Raw genomic sequence first — 19722 nt, forward strand, 5'->3', positions numbered from 1 at the left:
ACTTTCTGACGTGTAAGTTTAATGTTCGATCTGTAACGCCTCAACTGTCAGCGTCAATCAAGACTTGAAAAGGATCGAAATCAAAGGTCGAAACGTCGTCGATGTCAACCTTTTAATAATAAATTTGATTTGCCAGTTTGGTCGCTTAAATAAATCATTGTATAATTTTCATTACTGGTGATATAAATTAGTATCAATTTATCATGTTTGTCATTCATTCAAATAAATTGCAGAGAATATAGATAAAATTTATAAATACGTTTTATACGAAAAAAATTTCTAAAATCTTGTAAAAACATTGTATTTTTGTTTTAGTTATAGATTCTTTGATCAAAGATAGTTTATCTACAAATTTTATTATACAATTAATTTTTCAATATTCTAATATTTTCAATATTTGCAACATTTCAGAAATTACAAATTTTTATTTTAAAATAAAATCTTTTCGCGGAGAGCAATACATTTTAATTCATAATTCACAGCTTAAACAAATTGTCTTACTAAAATATAAATAAATCAGTGTAATGTAAGTGTAATAAAGGTATGGAGAACTGTAGTTTTTACGTTAAAAATTAAAATTAAGAATATAAAAAGTACATAAAGTTTATTACAAATATAATATCATAAAAATATATTAAAGGCGTATTGAATTGAGACAAAGAAAATTATGAAATAATATAAAAAAGCAGACGTTTCGGCTTGATATTTTCAAGCACTCTTCAGCGCATTAAAATGACAAAAAATAAAACCAAATATAAAAAACAAACAAGTTATTCGCAAACATTAATAAACCATCCGACAAGGTCAAAACGCTTTAATCACCTCTGTATTATAATGAGGCTAATTTTTATTAATATGTCGGTAATCGTATCAAACATGTAATTCGCGAACCGTGCGCTGTGAGTAAGATGGAAAAAGTTCACCTCGTACAAGCTTGCGGAAGACATTCTCAAAGTCAGGTGACTGTCGCCAACTTGTAGATTAGGAGGTGTGTGAAAGTGATGTTGTAGTTCACGATTGTCCTGGAAGTCGTCATATTTACATGAGTAAAAATATATGCAAATTATTAAACAAAACGCATCATCCATTTCAATGATCAAGTCAATAGTTCAATATAATTTATTTATATGTCAAACTTCTATAAAACTACTTTATTTTGAAATGAACAAAACTGAGATGCGATAAGAAGAGAGAAAAAATTAAGATTAAAATAATGGTGTGTCAGTTTATCTGATTAAATTAATGAACAAATACATGATAGTAGGTGTACTTACATTGTTGTATAAAATTCACAGATATTATACAATTAAGATTAAATTAATCAGAACTCTCTTCCTTTCGTGACAGTGTTCTACTACACAGTTTAACGGTTATGATACGAATAGATATTTTTACTTGTCGACTATTCTAAATCTTTCCATGTACAACCTTCAAACGCTTGGGAGATTGTTGATAATATTACAGTATATTTCAGGTAAACAATCAGTGTCAGTCTGTAAATTAAGACTATTTTTTTGTCGCTTTATATACACCATTTCAGAAATTAGTCTTTTATTATAATGATGTTCATTATCTAATATCGTTACGTCCCACTAGAAATCATGATTATTATTGATTCTATGCTCCGTTATAACTGACTTATTAGATGTATTCCTATTAGTGACTTTCACTCATTTCGATTCCGACGGACGGAACGATGGTACGTGCTTTGACTCTGAACTGTCACAGACTCACGCTCGGTCAGAGTCACCTCAAAGTCGAGTACGCCGTACACAATGACACGCGTGCATATTTTCTCGTATGCGTGTGTATAATACATACGTATTATGCTACGCGATAAAACTTAACGCGTTATAAAATACAAAACGATTCCGACCGATATTTAAAGCAGCAAATAAATCGCGGTTATACATAGTATTGTAAGATACCTAAGAATGTTCCTTCCCTAATCTCACTACAGGTAAGTATCACAGCTTTTAGGTTTTTTAGTTTTTTAGGACGGCGTGCAGTAACGGATGCTTGAATGCAGGGAAACGGTAGGTGCCGATGAACCGGGTAAGTAACCGTAAAACATACTGACTACCTTATTTTTACTTTAATAAATGAAACTTTCACTTAATTCGTACAGAATGTTTATAACAATTGGTGCGAATCTCGCGAGACCGCGTGACGGTGCGCAAATCAAAAGATTCCGATGTACGGTAAGTAATCGGGATTTCTCTGTCCATAATCGCATAATTCGATTATAAGCTGACAACCGTTCGCTTCGACGTCTCGTGTTCGACTCTCTCGATTCTCTGGTGATCTTTCGTTCGTAGCTCCGTTGTTTGTCGCATTCCTCAGTTTTTGTGTATCTTCCGCGATTCGGGAACGTTCCTATTGCTCGCGGCATAATATCGATATCGATATTTATGTATATATGTGAGTATCGATAGCGCTGAGGTAAACCTTTTGCCTTCGTATATCTTATAGTATAAAGAAGCGCGTAAAATATATTAATCGACACACTCTCTCTATTTTCGCCACGATATTACATACGCATTTTATTACACGATAAATCTTACGCGTTAAAATATGTCTAAAGCGATTCCAAAATACGTAAATAAAATAACAATATGTCATTTGGCCTTGGCGACAAATGTTACGTGCTGAACGCGACGTAATGAATAAAAAGGTACAGTTATCTAGTTACAAGACTTTATTTGGCGCAATGCTACAAGTCGAAGGTGTTTTCTCAGAGAGAGAGACGACTTAGAATTGACTAGTTTTATATCGTTGGACCTTTATTCTCGGAGGTCCCCCCATGCAGATAAAGTCGTGTGGCATCTCGAAGTGATGCGCTTATCGCTTAACCGAAAGAGATATCTCACGAAGAGATATTAAGAGTGTCCTGTGGTTTATGCACATCTAGCGTGAGAAACTGCTGTCTCTTAACAAGATATCTATTCATGAAATATTTGCGTGGGAAAGTTGCGGTACGTAACACATATAGCGCGTTATTGTTTACATTTTCGGTTTCGTCTCATAATCGCGATCACGATCGGGTTTTTGTTCATATAATATCCTGATTTTGATCACGAAATTGTTGTCGAGAGTCGTATTTGATGTCAACTAAATGGGATTCTCTCAGAATTACTTTTCAGTAATAAATGATTGATTGAAAAGAAGACGTTGAATCGATGTAAACGTTTATCGGCGGTTATTCGGCGTTTTTTTAATTCTCATTTTTTATTGCGCAACAACATTTACACGTCTCAGCATCACAGCTGATGTATGTTCGTGTATAGAAAGATACATCTCGCGCGATTGATATTGAATAACTTGCTGGAAGCACGTCTGCTTCAACAAGTGTGGGTCCCAATTAATCAGAGCTCGATTATTCCAAAATTTGGGAATTTACCGTCAAAGTATCGTATGTTTTTACGGTACTTTTGTACAGTTTAAAATATTGCACAATTTTACTTTTGTGCGGTTTAAACAAATTAAAAAAAGTATGTCTCTCGTATAAAACATTAGATATTGACGATCCTGACAATCTGAGGAGGAGAAGGCCTAGGAGAGGCTTATTTGTATATTAATTATATTGTAAATCGCATACACGTATTAATTCAGTTTATTATTTGAATAATTTTAACAAAAGAAATTAAAAAGAAACTGTTATATTAGTCCTATAACAGTTTTTATTTAAAAAATTCTTTTTTTTTAGAATTTACAATGGTGCAGAGTCGATATCTTTTTACAGAGATGCTACCATGTCATGAAATATGTTGCAATTATTGCTATTAGGTGTCTCTTTCTGCGTGCTGTTATCAGTGGTCGCAATATTTTTAGTTGAAAGTTGTTATAAATTATTAAATGCACTTGCTGTGCTCTCTGCGACTGAGTGGTATTTCTACGATATATTTACATAAGATAAACAATGATAAAATTCTATTTTTTATTACCGTAAATACATTTATGTTTTAAAATGATCTTTTCTTATTAATTTCATATTGTGTCTATGTAAAAATTGATTAATTATAATTTTTATATGATCAAAAGTAAATAAATACGTTTTGAGGCTTAATGAAATATTAGCCCACCAAATGTACTTTTTATTTTTATATTAAAGAAAGAAAGAGAGTATACATAAATGCTGTCAAAATTAATACCAAAAATTATTACATTAAAGGATATTTTTCCATATTTTAAAGAGAAAAATATTTATAACAAGAGAATTGTTTTTATTTATTAATTTATAGTTATCATTTAAAAATACAAATCTATATTCTTATGTTCTATATATTATATTATAATATACAACTTTTAAGAAATTTTAGACATCAATGTTAATGAAATAAACAGGTTTTGGAGGTAGTCCATTATACCCCGCATGAAAAGCATATCACGAAAATTTAGGCTTTTACTAAATCAATAATCTCGTCTATTTAAACTATTATTTTATAATAAACATGTGTTTTTTCTTATAGTGGATATTCCAAAGAATATTTTTAGTAAAAAAAGATCGATTTATTCTTTTTTAATATGTTGAAAACTTGTTCAATGCTTACGTTGGCCGTTCTATCTCACGTTCCCCTATATTTGTTTATTACTGTTCGCATCGAATATAAAATTTGGTGAGAATAATAATAATTTCTTGAATATTAAACGCTGTTATAATTTGAATTACATATTTGTATGATACAGACAACTTCAATGTCGCATATTCTAATTTCGTTAAATATGTCAACATAATTGTTTATGATTTTCTTCAAAACGGAGCAAAAACGAGCAAGTCGTTTAAGAACTTCTTTTCTTAATTTATCGATCTTTCACGGTACCAAAGTTTTGACGTTTAATTTCGAGACTCACTGTACATTAGTTTCTACATATATACCGAGAAAAAAATGATTTTAAAATGAATATAAAAAATTTATTTTCATTTTATCAAGAGTTATTGATTTTAACCCTCTTGCGGCTCTATTTAATGACAGAAATCGTATCAAAATGGTTAAATTTTTCCTGCATAGAAAAATATTTACTTTCAGGTTATATTGTATAATAGGTTTTGATGGTGCTAATATCAAATTTGTGATCAAAATTACAAAAATTCAAAATGGCGGATTTAAAAGTAATAAATCTTAAAATACATGTTTATTTGCGTGAAACTTAGTTTCTGTAGGTTTCTATAATTTTTGAGAATGATTACTATCTATTCGGTCAATAGACGAAAAAATTGAATTATATGTTCGCGAAAATAATAATATTTATTGTTCTAAATTACATCGTAGTGAACAGTATAGCGTGGAGTCTGTTGGAAGTGACATGTCTCTTCTAGTAAGGCAGCGTTTTGATAATGCAATGAACACACAAGTAAGTTTTAGAGGGGAATAAAAAAATAAAGAAATGGTAATTAATTGGTTATTTTCGAGATTTTAACTTCATGTAATAACGTTAACGTAATTTTAATATTTTTATAGAATTTGCAACTTTATGCATCCAAATACGCATAGATCGTTGTTGGTGAATAATTGTAATTTCTCGCCCTCAACCGAACAAAGAATAATGACTTATTAATAACTTGCGATGTTGGAAAAATATTGTAATTCTTGTGTAGGAATTGACTGTTAAATTTATAGTTTTATAATTTTTTGATGACAAAAAGAAAATTATCCACATGCTTTCTGACATTGATTGTAGTTCCCGTCACACGTAATATTAGCATTTGTATTTACGTTCATTATGTATTGAGAAAGACTGCGTACAGTCGAAACGTTTACTACAATGTAATTTAGAACAATAAATATTATTTTCGTGAACATATAATTCAATTTGCTCGTTTATTGGACCAATAGATAGTAATTATTTGTAGATTAGAATAAGAGCGATAACAATTTATGTATTTATTTATTTTTGAGAATGTTTTGATAGAAATATGTTTTCACTATAAACTATAATAATTATAATTTATTTTAATTTGTAATTACTTGTTAAATTATTTTATTTATCGCTACGCCATTTTGAATTTTACAGCAACAAATTTTGCCACAAATTTAAAATTAGATACTCAAAAACTGCTAAAATATCATTCTTAGTTAATATATGTAACTAATAACTGCTTTTTTACATTTTTTTGTACCTTTCAAAAATTCATATTTTTTCACAATATTTAGATGAGCACAACTTTGCAAATAGTAATTTTTACCATTAGTATAACTAATCACTGAAAAGTACAATTCTTTAGCTTTAATTTGCACCTTGGTTCATGTTCCTACGATGTCTGGTTCTTAAATTATAAAAGAAAATGTTACCCCGAGTCTGACTCGGGGTAACTGTTTGGGCACAGTCCGCTTACCCCGAGTCAGACTCGGGTTAAACCGCAGGGGGGTTAATAAAAATATATTTGTATGCATGTACATAAAAATCAGAATAATAAACAATATATTTTAAATATTATCAACATAGGATCGTCTAAGGGTTGAAATCGATACTGTGATGCAAGAGAACAGAGGAAAACTTACGATGAAGGCGTTGCAAAATTTATCATATTTAGAGAGATGTTTAAAGGAAACACCACGTTTGTATCCCAGCGTGTTTTTCATAGTACGAAACCTTACGGAGGATGTAAAATTGCGTAATTAACTATCTTTTTGTATGAGTTGCCCTCCGCTACTGCGCATCAGCGTCGATGAGTGACAAAAAGCTTTTATTTTAAAGCAACGGATTTGTAGATATTTGTAGGTGGAAATGTAGATTGTAGATAAATCCCTTGCTATAAATCCGTTACTTATCATTTAATGCAACTTTAATGTATCTTAAAAATGGAAAGAATATGCGTTTTAATTTAAGGCATATAATTATCAATTTAATCATTTATTTTCCTATGATGTTTCCTATGACTGCTCTATCTTTGAAATATCACCGTCCGATTGATCGCTCGAAAAAGAAGAGGAGATGCGAAAAATATGTTTGTATGTTCCGGGACAAAAAAATCACATAACATGTTTACATATGCAATGTATATTTTCTTGATAATATTGAACGTATAATATGCGTAATAATTTTTATTTTTGCAATTCATCAAGTCCTTATACTTACATAATATCCGTGTCAATTATACGGCTATTTGCGTTCAATTGGAATGAATTTCATATAAACTGTACGAGAAAGACAAAGTAAATCCGTCTTTAATTGCATATTTTTCATATCATCTATGGATTCCAAGTAAAAATTGTGCAACAGAGATGCTATTATAGCCTTCAACTCCAGCAGAGCGAATTTTTGACCTATCATACAATTTAAAGTCTATTATCAACACTATCAAAAATTGTCGAGACGAGCAGAAGCGAAAATAACAGTTCACCTATGCAATTCCTCGGTCCTGCGCTGAACGGTATATAGGAATATAGATGACGATTCTGTATTTTCTCTGGCAAAAATCTATCCGGATTGAATACTTCTTCATTTGGCCAAAAATTAGGGTCTCTATAAACTCCCATGATATTAAGATATAAAGTTGTTCCAGTAGGTACTACATATGACTCTGAAAGACATATTATAAAATTATGAAATATTTTTACAAAAATAAGAATTTTTTTGATAAATAAAATGTACATAATATTGTACACAATGTTCTTAAAATGTTAATGCAGTTAAACTGATTTTACATTCGTTAATATATACATTGTATAATGGACCATGTACAAAATGCAATAAAAAAAGGATTACCATACCTATTTTATATGAATTTTATATGAATCTGAAATATATTATCAAATTACAAAATATATTAATTTACAAAAGTACGAGTATTTTAAAGAAATAAAATGTACATAATATTGTATTTTTTAAATGTTAAAGCAATTGAACTTATTTCACTCGATTATATGTACTTTATGAAATATGACATGTTCAATATATACAAAAAGATAGTTAATTACGTAATTTTACATCCTTCGTAGGATTTCGTACTATGAAAAACGCGCTGGGATACAAACGTAGTGTTTCCTTTAAACATCGCTCTAAATATGATAAATTTTGCAACGCCTTCATCGTAAGTTTCCCTCTGTTCTCTTGCATCACAGTATCGATTTCAACCCTTAGACGATCCTGTGTTGATAATATTTAAAGTATATTGTTTATTATTCTGATTTTTATGTACATGCATACAAATATATTTTTATTAAAATCAATAACTCTTGATGAAATGAAAATAAATTTTTTATATTTATTTTAAAAACATTTCTTTCTCGGTATATATGTAGAAACTAATGTACAGTGAGTCGCGAAATTAAATGTCAAAACTTTAAAAATGGCGACAAAAAAATAGCTTTTTCTAAATAACTCAAAAACGGTAAAAGATATCAAAAATATTCTTTATATAAAAAAGTATCTGGATATCTTTGTGTTCAACTAATAATAATAAAGTAAACATTACAGCCCTCGATATAGTATCATGACCCTGTAATCATCATCACTTATTATTGTATTATTATATTACTGTTATGCCCGTCTACTATAAAGTAGAATGGAGAAGGGATTCTGGCTGCCCAAAAGATTAGAACCCACGCACTAAAAAAAAACACTCCGTACACTATCGTAAAAGAGTATATTTCGTCGACTACAATTATACAGTGGTTGCGCTTAATGCTTATACTGACGACGACGCAAGGATCATTGCGACGTCTTTATATATCTAATTTTTCGTAGGTGGGAAAGACGGTGTTCCTGATCGGAGCACGTATTGTTTTCATTGTCGCTTCCGCTTACACAGCATCTTTCTGCCGTGTCGTATTCTAATTTCCGTCACGTATGCTTATCTTTCTCAATATCCTTATTTACTCGTTCCTGATCTTTTTCTAAACTTTTATATTTAATATTTTTTATTTAATTCCTTCTTCCACCCTTAATTCTTTCTACAAATTGTTAATATTTTATGTCTGAACTGGCCGTGACATCCTTCCCCCTTCGGAAAAAGAAAATTAACTATCGGTGAATTTTCGTCTACTTCTAATTTTTTACAGGATTCTTCCGCGTTAATTTTATAATCGTTTCTTAACCGCTATTCTAGTATAATAATATCGCAGTATCGTCTATTCTATCGTCTATTCTCGTACTAGTGTCTACTTCTTCTGACTTTTGCGTGTGGTGTGGCAAGTTATAACTATGTTCTTCTATTATGCTAGGTCTTGCCATCGGGTTCAAATTTCTAGTTACCTGCGGTTTTTGCTTGTTGGCGTATTTTTCTTATTGCAAATATTATTATTACTATACCAATTATTACTATCGCTCCCATGCAACTTGATATTACATAGTAAACTATTGGCTTATTTAAAACTGTGAGAGTATTGTCCTGTAGTTGTTCGTCCATGTCTCTTAAGGTTTCACTTAATTCCATTAACTCTGATGAATTTTTTATTATTTTTTGTAACTTAATTGCCTCGATTTTATTTAATAATCTGTCTGTTTGTTTTCGTGGTGTCAGTGTTAAGTTATAGTCTGGTATGTGCGTTTCAATGTATGTTACTAATGTAGTTTTTTTCGTTCTTATTATTACGTCGGGTGTTAGGATTTTATATTTCCTTTTAATCGTTAACTGCCCCGTCCTATCGATCTCGACTTTCTTAGTCGTTTCGTTCTCGCACGTTATCTCTATCTGCTGTTTCGTCCGCGTGGAGTATATCCATGAGTTCGCGTTACTCAGCATCGTCCAAATTGTTGTGTTCGTGTGTACGTGTCTTATGTTACAGTTATCTGTGTGTGTTCTTAGCTGTACATATGTTTGCACTTCGCATAACGCTTGGTCATCTACGCGATGTATCGGATAATTTTGTTCCCATATATACTGCTGATTGTTTATTACGCAGTTTTGAAGATCCCTTTCCGTCATAGTAAAGTATGTTCTACTGTCTATATCTATTACTATCCACGGTTGGTTTACTTCTATGAACGCAAATACATTGTTGTACTTATATACATATAGTTAAAGATATCGGTTTTATTAATTCGTATTCTAGATATCCTACTAACGGAAATCTTAATATCGTATATACATGTGAATTATCATAATATGCGCTAATCGTTATGAATTTTCCAATTGTTTCCCAATTTCCTTATGCTATTTGAAATGGAAAACGCGTTCCTTGTGGTATTTGCGACACTATTTCCCTGAGATTACTTATTACTTCTTCAATTGGCACCAATCTTATATTGACTATTCCCTTTTTCACGTCTTGTAGATGTGTGATAATGTCCATCATATCGTTCATTAAGTCTTCTATAATTGCGTTTAGTACAATAAAATGCTCGTCTAGCTCTTCTCTATATCCGTAACCTTTTTCCATTTGTAACCAGCTCTGCCTCATTTTTTCTGTTATGTTGAGAAATCTGTCTTCGTTTCCTTGAATAACTTTTTCCAGATAATCCACATGTGCTATTGTGGCGTTTAATACTTTGATCTGATTCTTCATAACATGCTGTAGCGTCTGTTGTTTTCTTTGTAGAAAGTTCATTTGTTCTTTGATTATTCTTTCATCATCGGCGTCCATTGTTCCGAATAACGTTTTTGCTATTGTTCCTAATCCATCGATTAATCCTCTACGTGGTTTTTCCGATGTCTGGTAAATGGTTTCGATTCGAGTTAATAATGTCGTTACTTGTTCGTTATCTTTTTCTGTTAGCTGTAAAAGAGTATCGCAAGTATCCTTCATATCTTCTTCTAAAGGTTTATCGTAATACAATGCCCTGGTCTGCGCCATATATCCTTGCAATTGCTGATGTCGATGACTCAACGCCGTAATGTCTAATTTTATTACCATTTTCCACGCTGATTCGACTTGATTTACTTTCCCAATTTTTTCAAAATAAATCCTTGGCTCGTTTGAGAATTTTTGGATGTTCCATGCTGTCGTAATGTCTGGATCCGTGCTATCCACATTTCTAGCTATCATACTCCTGTAATATGAATATCTTTGTATTATATAATGCAGCATGTATACTGAAGTACTTTCTTCCTTATCTCTCTTTTCCGCGGTGTCGCATCTATTTAATTTTCCACGAAAGATTTTAATCGGTTCACGTGTACGCGTAAGTTCTTCTCCCTTTTTTATTGTGTAATTTACATCCGAATTTCTTTCGGCGATTACGTAAGGTCCTATCCATAATGCGTTTAATTTTTTGGATCGCCCTCTACGGATTGTTTCATCATGTAAGAGAACCTTTTCTCCTACTCGAAATTTTATTTCTTTGGTTTTTTTATCATACTTCTCCTCTGTCTTAATTTTTTCTTCTTGTATATGATCCTTTGCTAATTTCTGCGTTGCTCGCAGTCTTTCTCGGAATTCATTTACATAATCGTCGTACGTACAGTGGGCTTAGGCGGCTGCGTCAGTGCCGTAGGTAGAATTGCCTTGTGTCCATACACCAGTTCGAACGGTGTAAATCCCGTCGCAGTATGTGGTGTAGTATTATATGTAAACATGGCGTAAGGAATTCACTCATCCCAGTTTGTCTGATCCGCGTTAATATAATGTCGTAGATACTCTGCCAATGTCCGATGAGAACGTTCTAACGCCCCGTTACTCTCGGGATGATACGCCATTGTCTGAATTTTCGTGATCCTTAGAAATTTACATACGCTCTTGAAAACGTCACTCAGAAAATTCGTTCCTTGATCGGTTAAAACTTTATCCGGAATTCCATATTCGAAAATGATTTTCGTCGTAAATTCCTTTACAATTGTCGTAGCCTTTTGATTAGGAATCAGCATTGCTTTGCTAAATTTTGTTAAGTTATCCTGAAATCTTAGGATGTATTTATTCCTTTTATCCGTTACTGTCAACGGCCCTACAATATCCAGAGTACATTTTTCAAACGGCTTGTCTGGCGTATCCGTTATTTACTAATGGTACTTTGATTTTTCTAGATAATTTGTTCCTCTGACATAATTCGCATTTCGCGATATAATTCTCTACGTCTCGTGTTAATCCTCGCCAATTATGTGTTAATCGAATCCTATTAATGGTTTGTTCTACTCCTTGATGTCCTCCCATGGGTGCATCATGATATTCGTATAGTATACGTTGCTTCTCCTCTTCCGTGTAGTTTTTCGCTATCCCTGTGCCGTGTTCTCCGTCCTCGTCTAACACGTTAACGCCTGGCACATGTCTGCTTAGCGCGTCAGCATTTCTGTTTGCTATTCTGGCCTTATGTACGATGACATAATCATATTCCTCTAATTTCAATCGTCATCTAATTAATCGAGATCCGGGATCGGTTACGTTGAATAGCCAAACTAATGATTTGTGGTCCGTTATTATTGTAAATTTCGTTCCATATAGATATGGTCGAAAATGTTTTACCGCCCATATTATCGCGAGTAATTCTTTTTCCGTTGTCGTATAGTTCTGTTCTGCTTTGGATAATACTCAACTCGCATAAGCTATAGGCCGGTCTCGTCCTATGTTTCCTTGTGATAGTATTGCCCCGATTGCGTAGTCCGACGTATCCGTCGTTACAATGAATTCTCTTTCGAAGTCTGGGTATCTTAATACCGGTGCTGTCGTCAGCTTTTTCTTTAATGTTTCAAATGCGTTTTGTTGCTCCTGTGTCCATTCAAATGTGTTTTCCTTTTTTGTCAGTTTTGTTAGAGGTTTCGCTATTCTTGAGAAATTTTCAATAAACCGTCGATAATATCCGGCTAACCTTATAAATGCTTGGATATCTTTTAATTTTCGGGGTACCGGGAAATTCTTCACGGCTTCGATTTTGGATGGATCCAGTGAAATCCCTTGTTCATTGATCACGTGCCCTAGGTAGGCTACTTCTTTTCGGAGAAATTCGCATTTGTCAGGCTATAGTTTAAGCTTATTCTCCCGTAGTCTCTTCAATACTTCTATTAATCGCTTATTATGTTCCTGCAAACTTGCACCAAAGATAACAATATCATCTAAATATACTAAACATTTGATGCATCCCGGTTAACACTGCGTTCATTAATCGTTGAAACGTTGCGGGTGCGTTCTTTAACCCAAAAGGCATTTGATTATATTCATAATGCCCATATGGTGTGGAGAAAGCGATCTTATTTTTGTCTTCTTCATAGGGATTTGATGGTATCCTGAGGCTAAATCTAACGTTGTAAAATATTTCGCGTTTCCTAACTGATCTAATATATCTGTGATATTAGGTAACGGAAACGAGTCATCTATTGTGAGATCGTTTAATTTACAAAAATCGACCACTACTCTGAATTTCTGCTTTCCTGATGCATCCGCTTTCTTTGGTATCACCAATAGTGATGCGTTCCACTGACTCGTACTAGATCTAATAATTTCATCTTTTAACATTTCTCGTATTTGTCGATGTACTTCTGCTTTATGCTTCTCTGGCAGACGGTACGGTCGTACGTTGACCGATGAGCTATCTGCTTTTGTTGCTATACGATGTGTGACTGTGTTAGTGCATGTAAGCGGCTCTCCTTCGTAATGGAATACATCGTTATACTCTCGGCATATTTCTTGTATTGCTCTTTTTTCCTCTTTGTTTAGATGTTCCGCTCGGAGGACTCGTACTATTTTTTCGGTACGCGGGGTGTCATCTTCCCCGTTAACAGTATTTATTTTTATTCTCGTTTCCTTCAGTATCTTCTCAATCACTACCTGTGGCATTAAATAAGGTTACCTCAGCATCGGTTGTATTTATCACACTTGCTGGACATAAATAATTCTTTGGCTCGACTAGGCAGCTTCCTATAACAATTCCGGGTCTCGTTTCTTCTGCTTGTATTATTTCAATCATATTTTGATCCGTTGCTACCTGAATTATCGTTTCGCTGCGTGGTTGCAACGTGAACTTTCAGTACGAGTTTAACTTCAAAATACTTTGCCCGATTCGTAGTTGCTTCTTGGTATAATCGCAAATGGTCTCTTGTTTCTTCAGGAAATACTCCGAGTATTCCGTCGTATTCGATCGAAAAATCGTCTTTTACCACATACATCTTATGTTTAATTCTTCTTTCCTTAAGATTTATTGTGGCGTTTATTGTTCCTATTGTATAAACTTTATGCCCTCTAACTCCCGTGAGCGCTATTTTATTTTCGGTGATCATAGTTTCTCCTTTTAAACATTTAACTTTTATTAACGATATCGCTGCTCCCATAGCGAACAGCACGTTTACCTTGCTTTGTTTCGTTTCTTTTATGGGTAATTCGACTAAGTCCAGCCCTGCATATGTATGCGCTGCTGGTCACATATGTGTGACGTGATATTTGATCGCCGGTCTTCTTTGTCTTTTCCCTTCCTTGTCTTCCTCGTCGCTACTCTATGCGGTGTCGGTCTTATTCCTTTTGTTGTCATATTCTTTACGATCTTTATTTTCGTATCGTAAATTATTATGTTTATTCTGAGGAGATCGGTCTTTACCCGGTCCTTTGGATAGTGATCAGCATTCGTCCCTATTGTGCCCGATCTTTTTGCAATAGCTACAATATTTATTGACTGTATTAATGCGTGATTGTCTGTCTGGTTGCGGTAGTGAAATTCGCGTCGCGTTTCTACTAGTATGACAGTTCCTGCCGTAATGTCCGATTTTTCCACATTTTAGACATCGTATGCTTAGTTTAATATCACGGTTAAAATTTGGCAAATTGTTTGCTTTTGGTCGTGTACTCGCTAGTATCGGTCCCTTAATTTTTTCTTCTGCACCAGCGGCGGTTATCGCTTTCTGTAAGGTCGTATACCCTCGTGAGCGTACTATTGTTTTAATGTCTTCGTGCAGACCGATCTGAAAATTTTCCAATGCTTGTTGCTGGATAATTGCGCGTTTATTATCGACAGTGTGTTGTCGACCCTCGAGCATAGATTCGTAAAGTTCCATAGCTAATTTATCCGTGCGAAGACCATATGCTCGCGCACTTTCTCCTGGCTTCTGTTTTAATGTGTTAAATTCTAGTTGCAAATGAGTTGTGCTCTTTTTACTAGCATAACACGCTTCTAATTCTTGTTTTAGCTGTGCAAAATCTCTAATTTTTCGAGTCTGGAAATCCATATTTGCTCGACCTTTTAATTTAGTACAGAGTACTGCTCCAAATAATGATACTTCATCGAGAGGATCGATGTTTTCTACCGCGTATGTCGTAACACTTAAAAATTCTTGCAATTTATTTGATGACCCGTCGAACTCAGGAATCATTCCTCGCGCTTCTTTTAATGGTAAGTAACCTCGCCCTCGATGGCGTCGTACGTCTTCCGGAGTAAAACTACTTCCGAGATCTCGTCTATAATCTACTAAGTTCGGACTTCCGTATCGTCCACTTTGCCTGTTCCGCATTTCATCGAGTTCCGCACGCATACTATGAATCTCTTGTATCAGGTCGCGGAGCATTAGTCTGACGTCGTCCGGTGACTCGTCTGTCTCTTGTGTCGATTCTTGTTGTGTTTGCGCGTTCGTGATATCGTTATTTAATTCTTCTCGTAACAGATCAATCTCCCTATTTATCTCGGCGGCGGTAATATTTCGTGATGTACCCAGGGGTGTGTGTATCATGTTTTTCCGTTCACGATATATTTCTTCAGGGTCAAAGATATTCGAATCGTAGGTCGTTAGTGAGAAGTTACGCTTATGTGTCACTCTGCTAAGCGAGCTATCAGTTGACTCAGCGTCTGGCGCAAGATCGTCGGCGTTCGCGATTAAACTCGGATCTATTTCGCCAAATGAAAATTCGCATTCTATTAATAACATTAGCGCCGTATTCGTTTTCAGACAAACTATTGCTTGAGTAGTACGCTTCTAAGTTTCTGCGCACTCTATTTCTAATCTCTCTAAGTACGGTTTCTGCTATTCTCTGTGAGCTTATGCGACTATTTGCTATTGTCCTTCCCGCAGATCCGCTATGTAGCCACGATGTGTTTGCGTTAGTGTTTCGCGTGTTTTGATTGTCCGACATATAATTTTATTAATGTGTCTGACTTACATTAATACCAAGAAGAGCATTCTTGTTGCCGTCAGTTGCTTTCCGTGAGGTAGGTCAGTATCTTCTTTGTGTTGTCGCCTTGATTCACCGTCACGTGTTGGCCTCTGTTCCTCGATCGTCGCTGTCGGCCTATTCTGTCTGGACTTTTGTTATTGTTCGTAGTTTGACGTTATTACCACTTTTGTCTTCCTCGTGCTGGCAGACTACCACCGCTGCCACCAATTTATGTTATGCCCGTCTACTCTAAAGTAGAATGAAGAAGGGATTCTGGCTGCCCAAAGGATTAGAACCCACGCACTAAAGAAAACACTCCGTACACTATCGTAAAAGAATATATTTCGTCGACTACAATTATACAGTGGTTGTGCTTAATGCTTATACTGACGACGACGCAAAGATCATTGCGACGTCTTTATATATCTAATTTTTCGTAGGTGGGAAAGACGGCGGTCCTGATCGGAGCACGTATTGTTTTCATTGTCGCTTCCGCTTACACAACATCTTTCTGCCGTGTCGTATTCTAATTTCCGTCACGTATGCTTATCTTTCTCAATATCCTTATTTACTCGTTCGTGATCTTTCTCTAAACTTTTATATTTAATATTTTTTACTTAATTCCTTCTTCCGCCCTTAATTCTTTCTACAAATTGTTAATATTTTATGTCTGATCTGGCCGTGACACGTCCCACACTATACCACACTATGATTGTAACTAACAATCTCAAGTGAATAAAAAATAACTTAATAACATTAAATTTACTTGCTCGAATATAGCCTTACTGTTAAGATCATATTATACAAATTTATTCTTTTATTAGCATGTTTCAATAGATTCAAAATATTCCAATAAGGTAATCTACAACTACTTTAAATAAGCTTACTTTTGTGATATCTTTTTTTTATATATTCTTTATAAATATTGTATATAAATTTTATATGCTCATTATATAAAATTTTTAACATTTTAGAAACAATGTGGGATAATAATGTTAAATAAAAAATATAAAATTTTATAGTGCTTGTATTTCTTTATTTTTAATAAACATAATTTTAAAAGTTATAACATTATTTTGCACAAAAAAGCAGATATAAACAATATTATATACATTTTATTAATATACTTTTTGCACAACAATTATTTTTATGTTCACTTGACATTCTGTTTTATTATCGCATCGTTTTCAATGTCAGTCTTTCTTAATGACACCAACTTGACTTATTAGATTAATCATATATAAAAGCAAATGCGAACTTAGCTTAATAAACATTAGGTAATATTCTCGTACTCTTACATGATATTATGCTATAATTTGTAAATATGTTGCGATTGTAAGATAATGATTGTCGATATAACCAGTGAACTTTGTTCTGGTTTAAGTATGCACAGAGTAATGTTAATAAATTAAGTCTGTTGATTAGACAAAAGAAAAAAATTTATAGGAATCAAAATTTTATTCTTCTCGTACTACTTATTGTATCAAACTCGTATACGCTTATTAAGGAAAGTCTATAATTTGTTAAAGAAAGGAGAGATAAGATTTTTGACAAGGAAAGTGACACAAGTGTTTTCGTCTTATTTTAATAAATTTTAAATATATTATCTAAATAAGAATAAGAAATATTACTTTTATTAAAATAAAATATTCAAAAATAACAACACAAACGAGTATTGTCCATGGATTTTTCTAAAGATAATTTGTAGTGAGATACTAAACTGCCCAATGCACGTCCTGGACTGATTTTTATATACTAAATCTTCGAATTACTGAAGCGTTCGACAATATACACTTTTCTATGAAAATAAAATTTGGTAAAAAAAAATAAAATTGTTGCGTTTGTATATTGTTAATATCGATGTTAATATTTTCATTTTGAAAAAGATTTTAAACAATAACTATTACTATTTTAAATTAATAGTTCCACAATTACTATTTGAAATGGTTCCACAATTTTTATCTTTTTAAATAAAAATATGCCTAAGGATGTATAGTAAATGTTTAATTTATACAGCTCAGATTGTTTTCATTTTTATATGTATTATAGAGAATATATTCCTGACTAATACACTGTTGAATTTTGTAACCCCCTCGTTTGGTTTTTGAGATTGCCGATTTTAAAGTATAATGTCATAATTTTGACAAAACTGTATAAAAGATTATATCTCACGATTTTATTGCCACTTAGTTAGATATGTTGTAAAAGGTATTGTTTTTCGGAAGTAATTCTTGTCAATTATAAAGTAAGGGAAAGCATTGGTTTAGAAGACAAAACAAATTAAAATTTCATAATTTTAATGCTTTTTCTTAGATATAAACTGATATTACAAACAGCAAAGTTATACCAATATTTTAGTAAACGTATGGGCGATAATTTTAATATTTAATGCAAAGAGAGAGAGAGAGAGAGAGAGAGAAAGAAAAACAAGTTGGAGAAATGTATTTTTTTGCGATGGAGGGTACAGAGAGAGAAGTAGGCGAAGCCTCTTCCCCGCCCATACATTTATTTTATGAAAATTTTTGAAAACACATGTGAAAGTTAAGATCATTGAGACATTTATTTTATGAATAATTTTGGAAACATATGTCAAGGTTAAGATCATTGAGACTAAATTTCTTTTTCTAAAAGTATTATTTTTATAATATTTTAAAATCATATGTTTCAAACAAACTGACGCCACAAAATTCAAACAAATTGTAATTTAGGAATGTACCCTCTATAACATATATAAAAATGAAAAAATCCGATTGTAAGTACACATTTATCAAATGTGTTGTTTGGTCTTTAATAAAAAAAAAATGGAATTATTCAACTTGCCTCTCAAGTATGAGACTATGATTATTATTATTAATACGCTCTTAGGCAAGAGATATTATAAGTATATGCTTCAGATATGCATTGTCAGTTCGCGGAGATTTGTTTCATTAGCATATGAATCTGCTTGAAAAGATTTGCAATTTATTTAATACATTTTAAACATTTGAGTGGTGTTTCAATTGAACGTCACTTCAGAGAATTTGCCAGGTAAGTTTGAGTAATACTTATTTATGTAAAGTAGAACTTTACAAGATTTTATTGCAATATCTGAACTATGGTAAATAATATAATTAGTCTTAGTGTATGAGTTTTATACACAGTTTTTTTTCTAATAATACAAATTGTTAACCTTGTTTGATTATTATAATCATATTGTTATAATCTTATTAAATGTATATTATATTATTTTTGAGCAAATGTTTAACAATTAGGTAAACAAAAGAAAAAACGCTGTTATACAATCGTGATAATTATATAATGTATATTATATGAAAATACAATGTGTTTGTGTGTGTAGCGTGATAATTTTATAGAACTCAACTTTAAACAGACATTATGATGTGATCGCTTAAGAGCATTTCTTTATAGTTATAGAGTAAATAAAATTATTAATAATGCTAAAATAACTGATACATTTTTTAGGTAATTAAGTAAAAATAATGCTCGATCTAATTATGATACTATATTAATCACTAATCAGATTTTGCAATGAAATCTTAACAAATTATATTTTATAAATAGAAACATAATTATAAACAATTACTGATAAAATTATTTTTATTTAATTTACGCAAATAATATATTTTTCATTTTAATAAATAATTTATCACACTATTTATAACTCTTCATAGTTATTAACTATATAAAATATATAGAATTAAGGTATTATAATTCAATGATTATTTTCTCTTTCTTTGTCAATCTCTTTCACTTTCTTTGTCTCTTTCTCTCCTTTTTT

General features: G+C 32.5%; 1 protein-coding gene across 3 annotated transcripts; it reads right to left on the minus strand.

Annotated features, from left to right (window-relative positions):
* Window positions 1-646: 646 nt before the first annotated feature.
* On the minus strand, window positions 647-16035 carry LOC140673324 (uncharacterized). Of its 3 annotated transcripts, XM_072906225.1 has the most exons (3): window positions 15951-16000; window positions 8480-10932; window positions 7971-8088 (listed from the first exon to the last, which is right to left on the minus strand). In XM_072906225.1, the coding sequence occupies exons 1-2, from the start codon at window positions 15968-15970 to the stop codon at window positions 10092-10094; spliced, it is 861 nt and encodes a 286-aa protein (XP_072762326.1). In that variant the 5' UTR covers window positions 15971-16000; the 3' UTR covers window positions 7971-8088; window positions 8480-10091. The 3 variants fall into 3 exon arrangements, 2 of the variants coding, with proteins under 2 accessions (XP_072762326.1, XP_072762324.1); XR_012048041.1 differs by lacking the exons at window positions 7971-8088; window positions 8480-10932 and adding an exon at window positions 647-1022 and having other exon boundaries at window positions 15951-16035; XM_072906223.1 differs by lacking the exon at window positions 15951-16000 and having other exon boundaries at window positions 8480-13056.
* Between the last annotated feature and the right edge of the window lie 3687 nt (window positions 16036-19722).

This window comes from Anoplolepis gracilipes, chromosome 14 (assembly GCF_047496725.1).
Source record: "Anoplolepis gracilipes chromosome 14, ASM4749672v1, whole genome shotgun sequence".
In the NCBI taxonomy this organism is placed as follows: domain Eukaryota; kingdom Metazoa; phylum Arthropoda; class Insecta; order Hymenoptera; family Formicidae; genus Anoplolepis; species Anoplolepis gracilipes.

Excerpts from the sequence above, each read along its gene's own strand:
- LOC140673324 (XM_072906223.1), bottom strand. The coding sequence starts at position 10,970 with ATGCTGCATTATATAATACAAAGATATTCATATTACAGGAGTATGATA.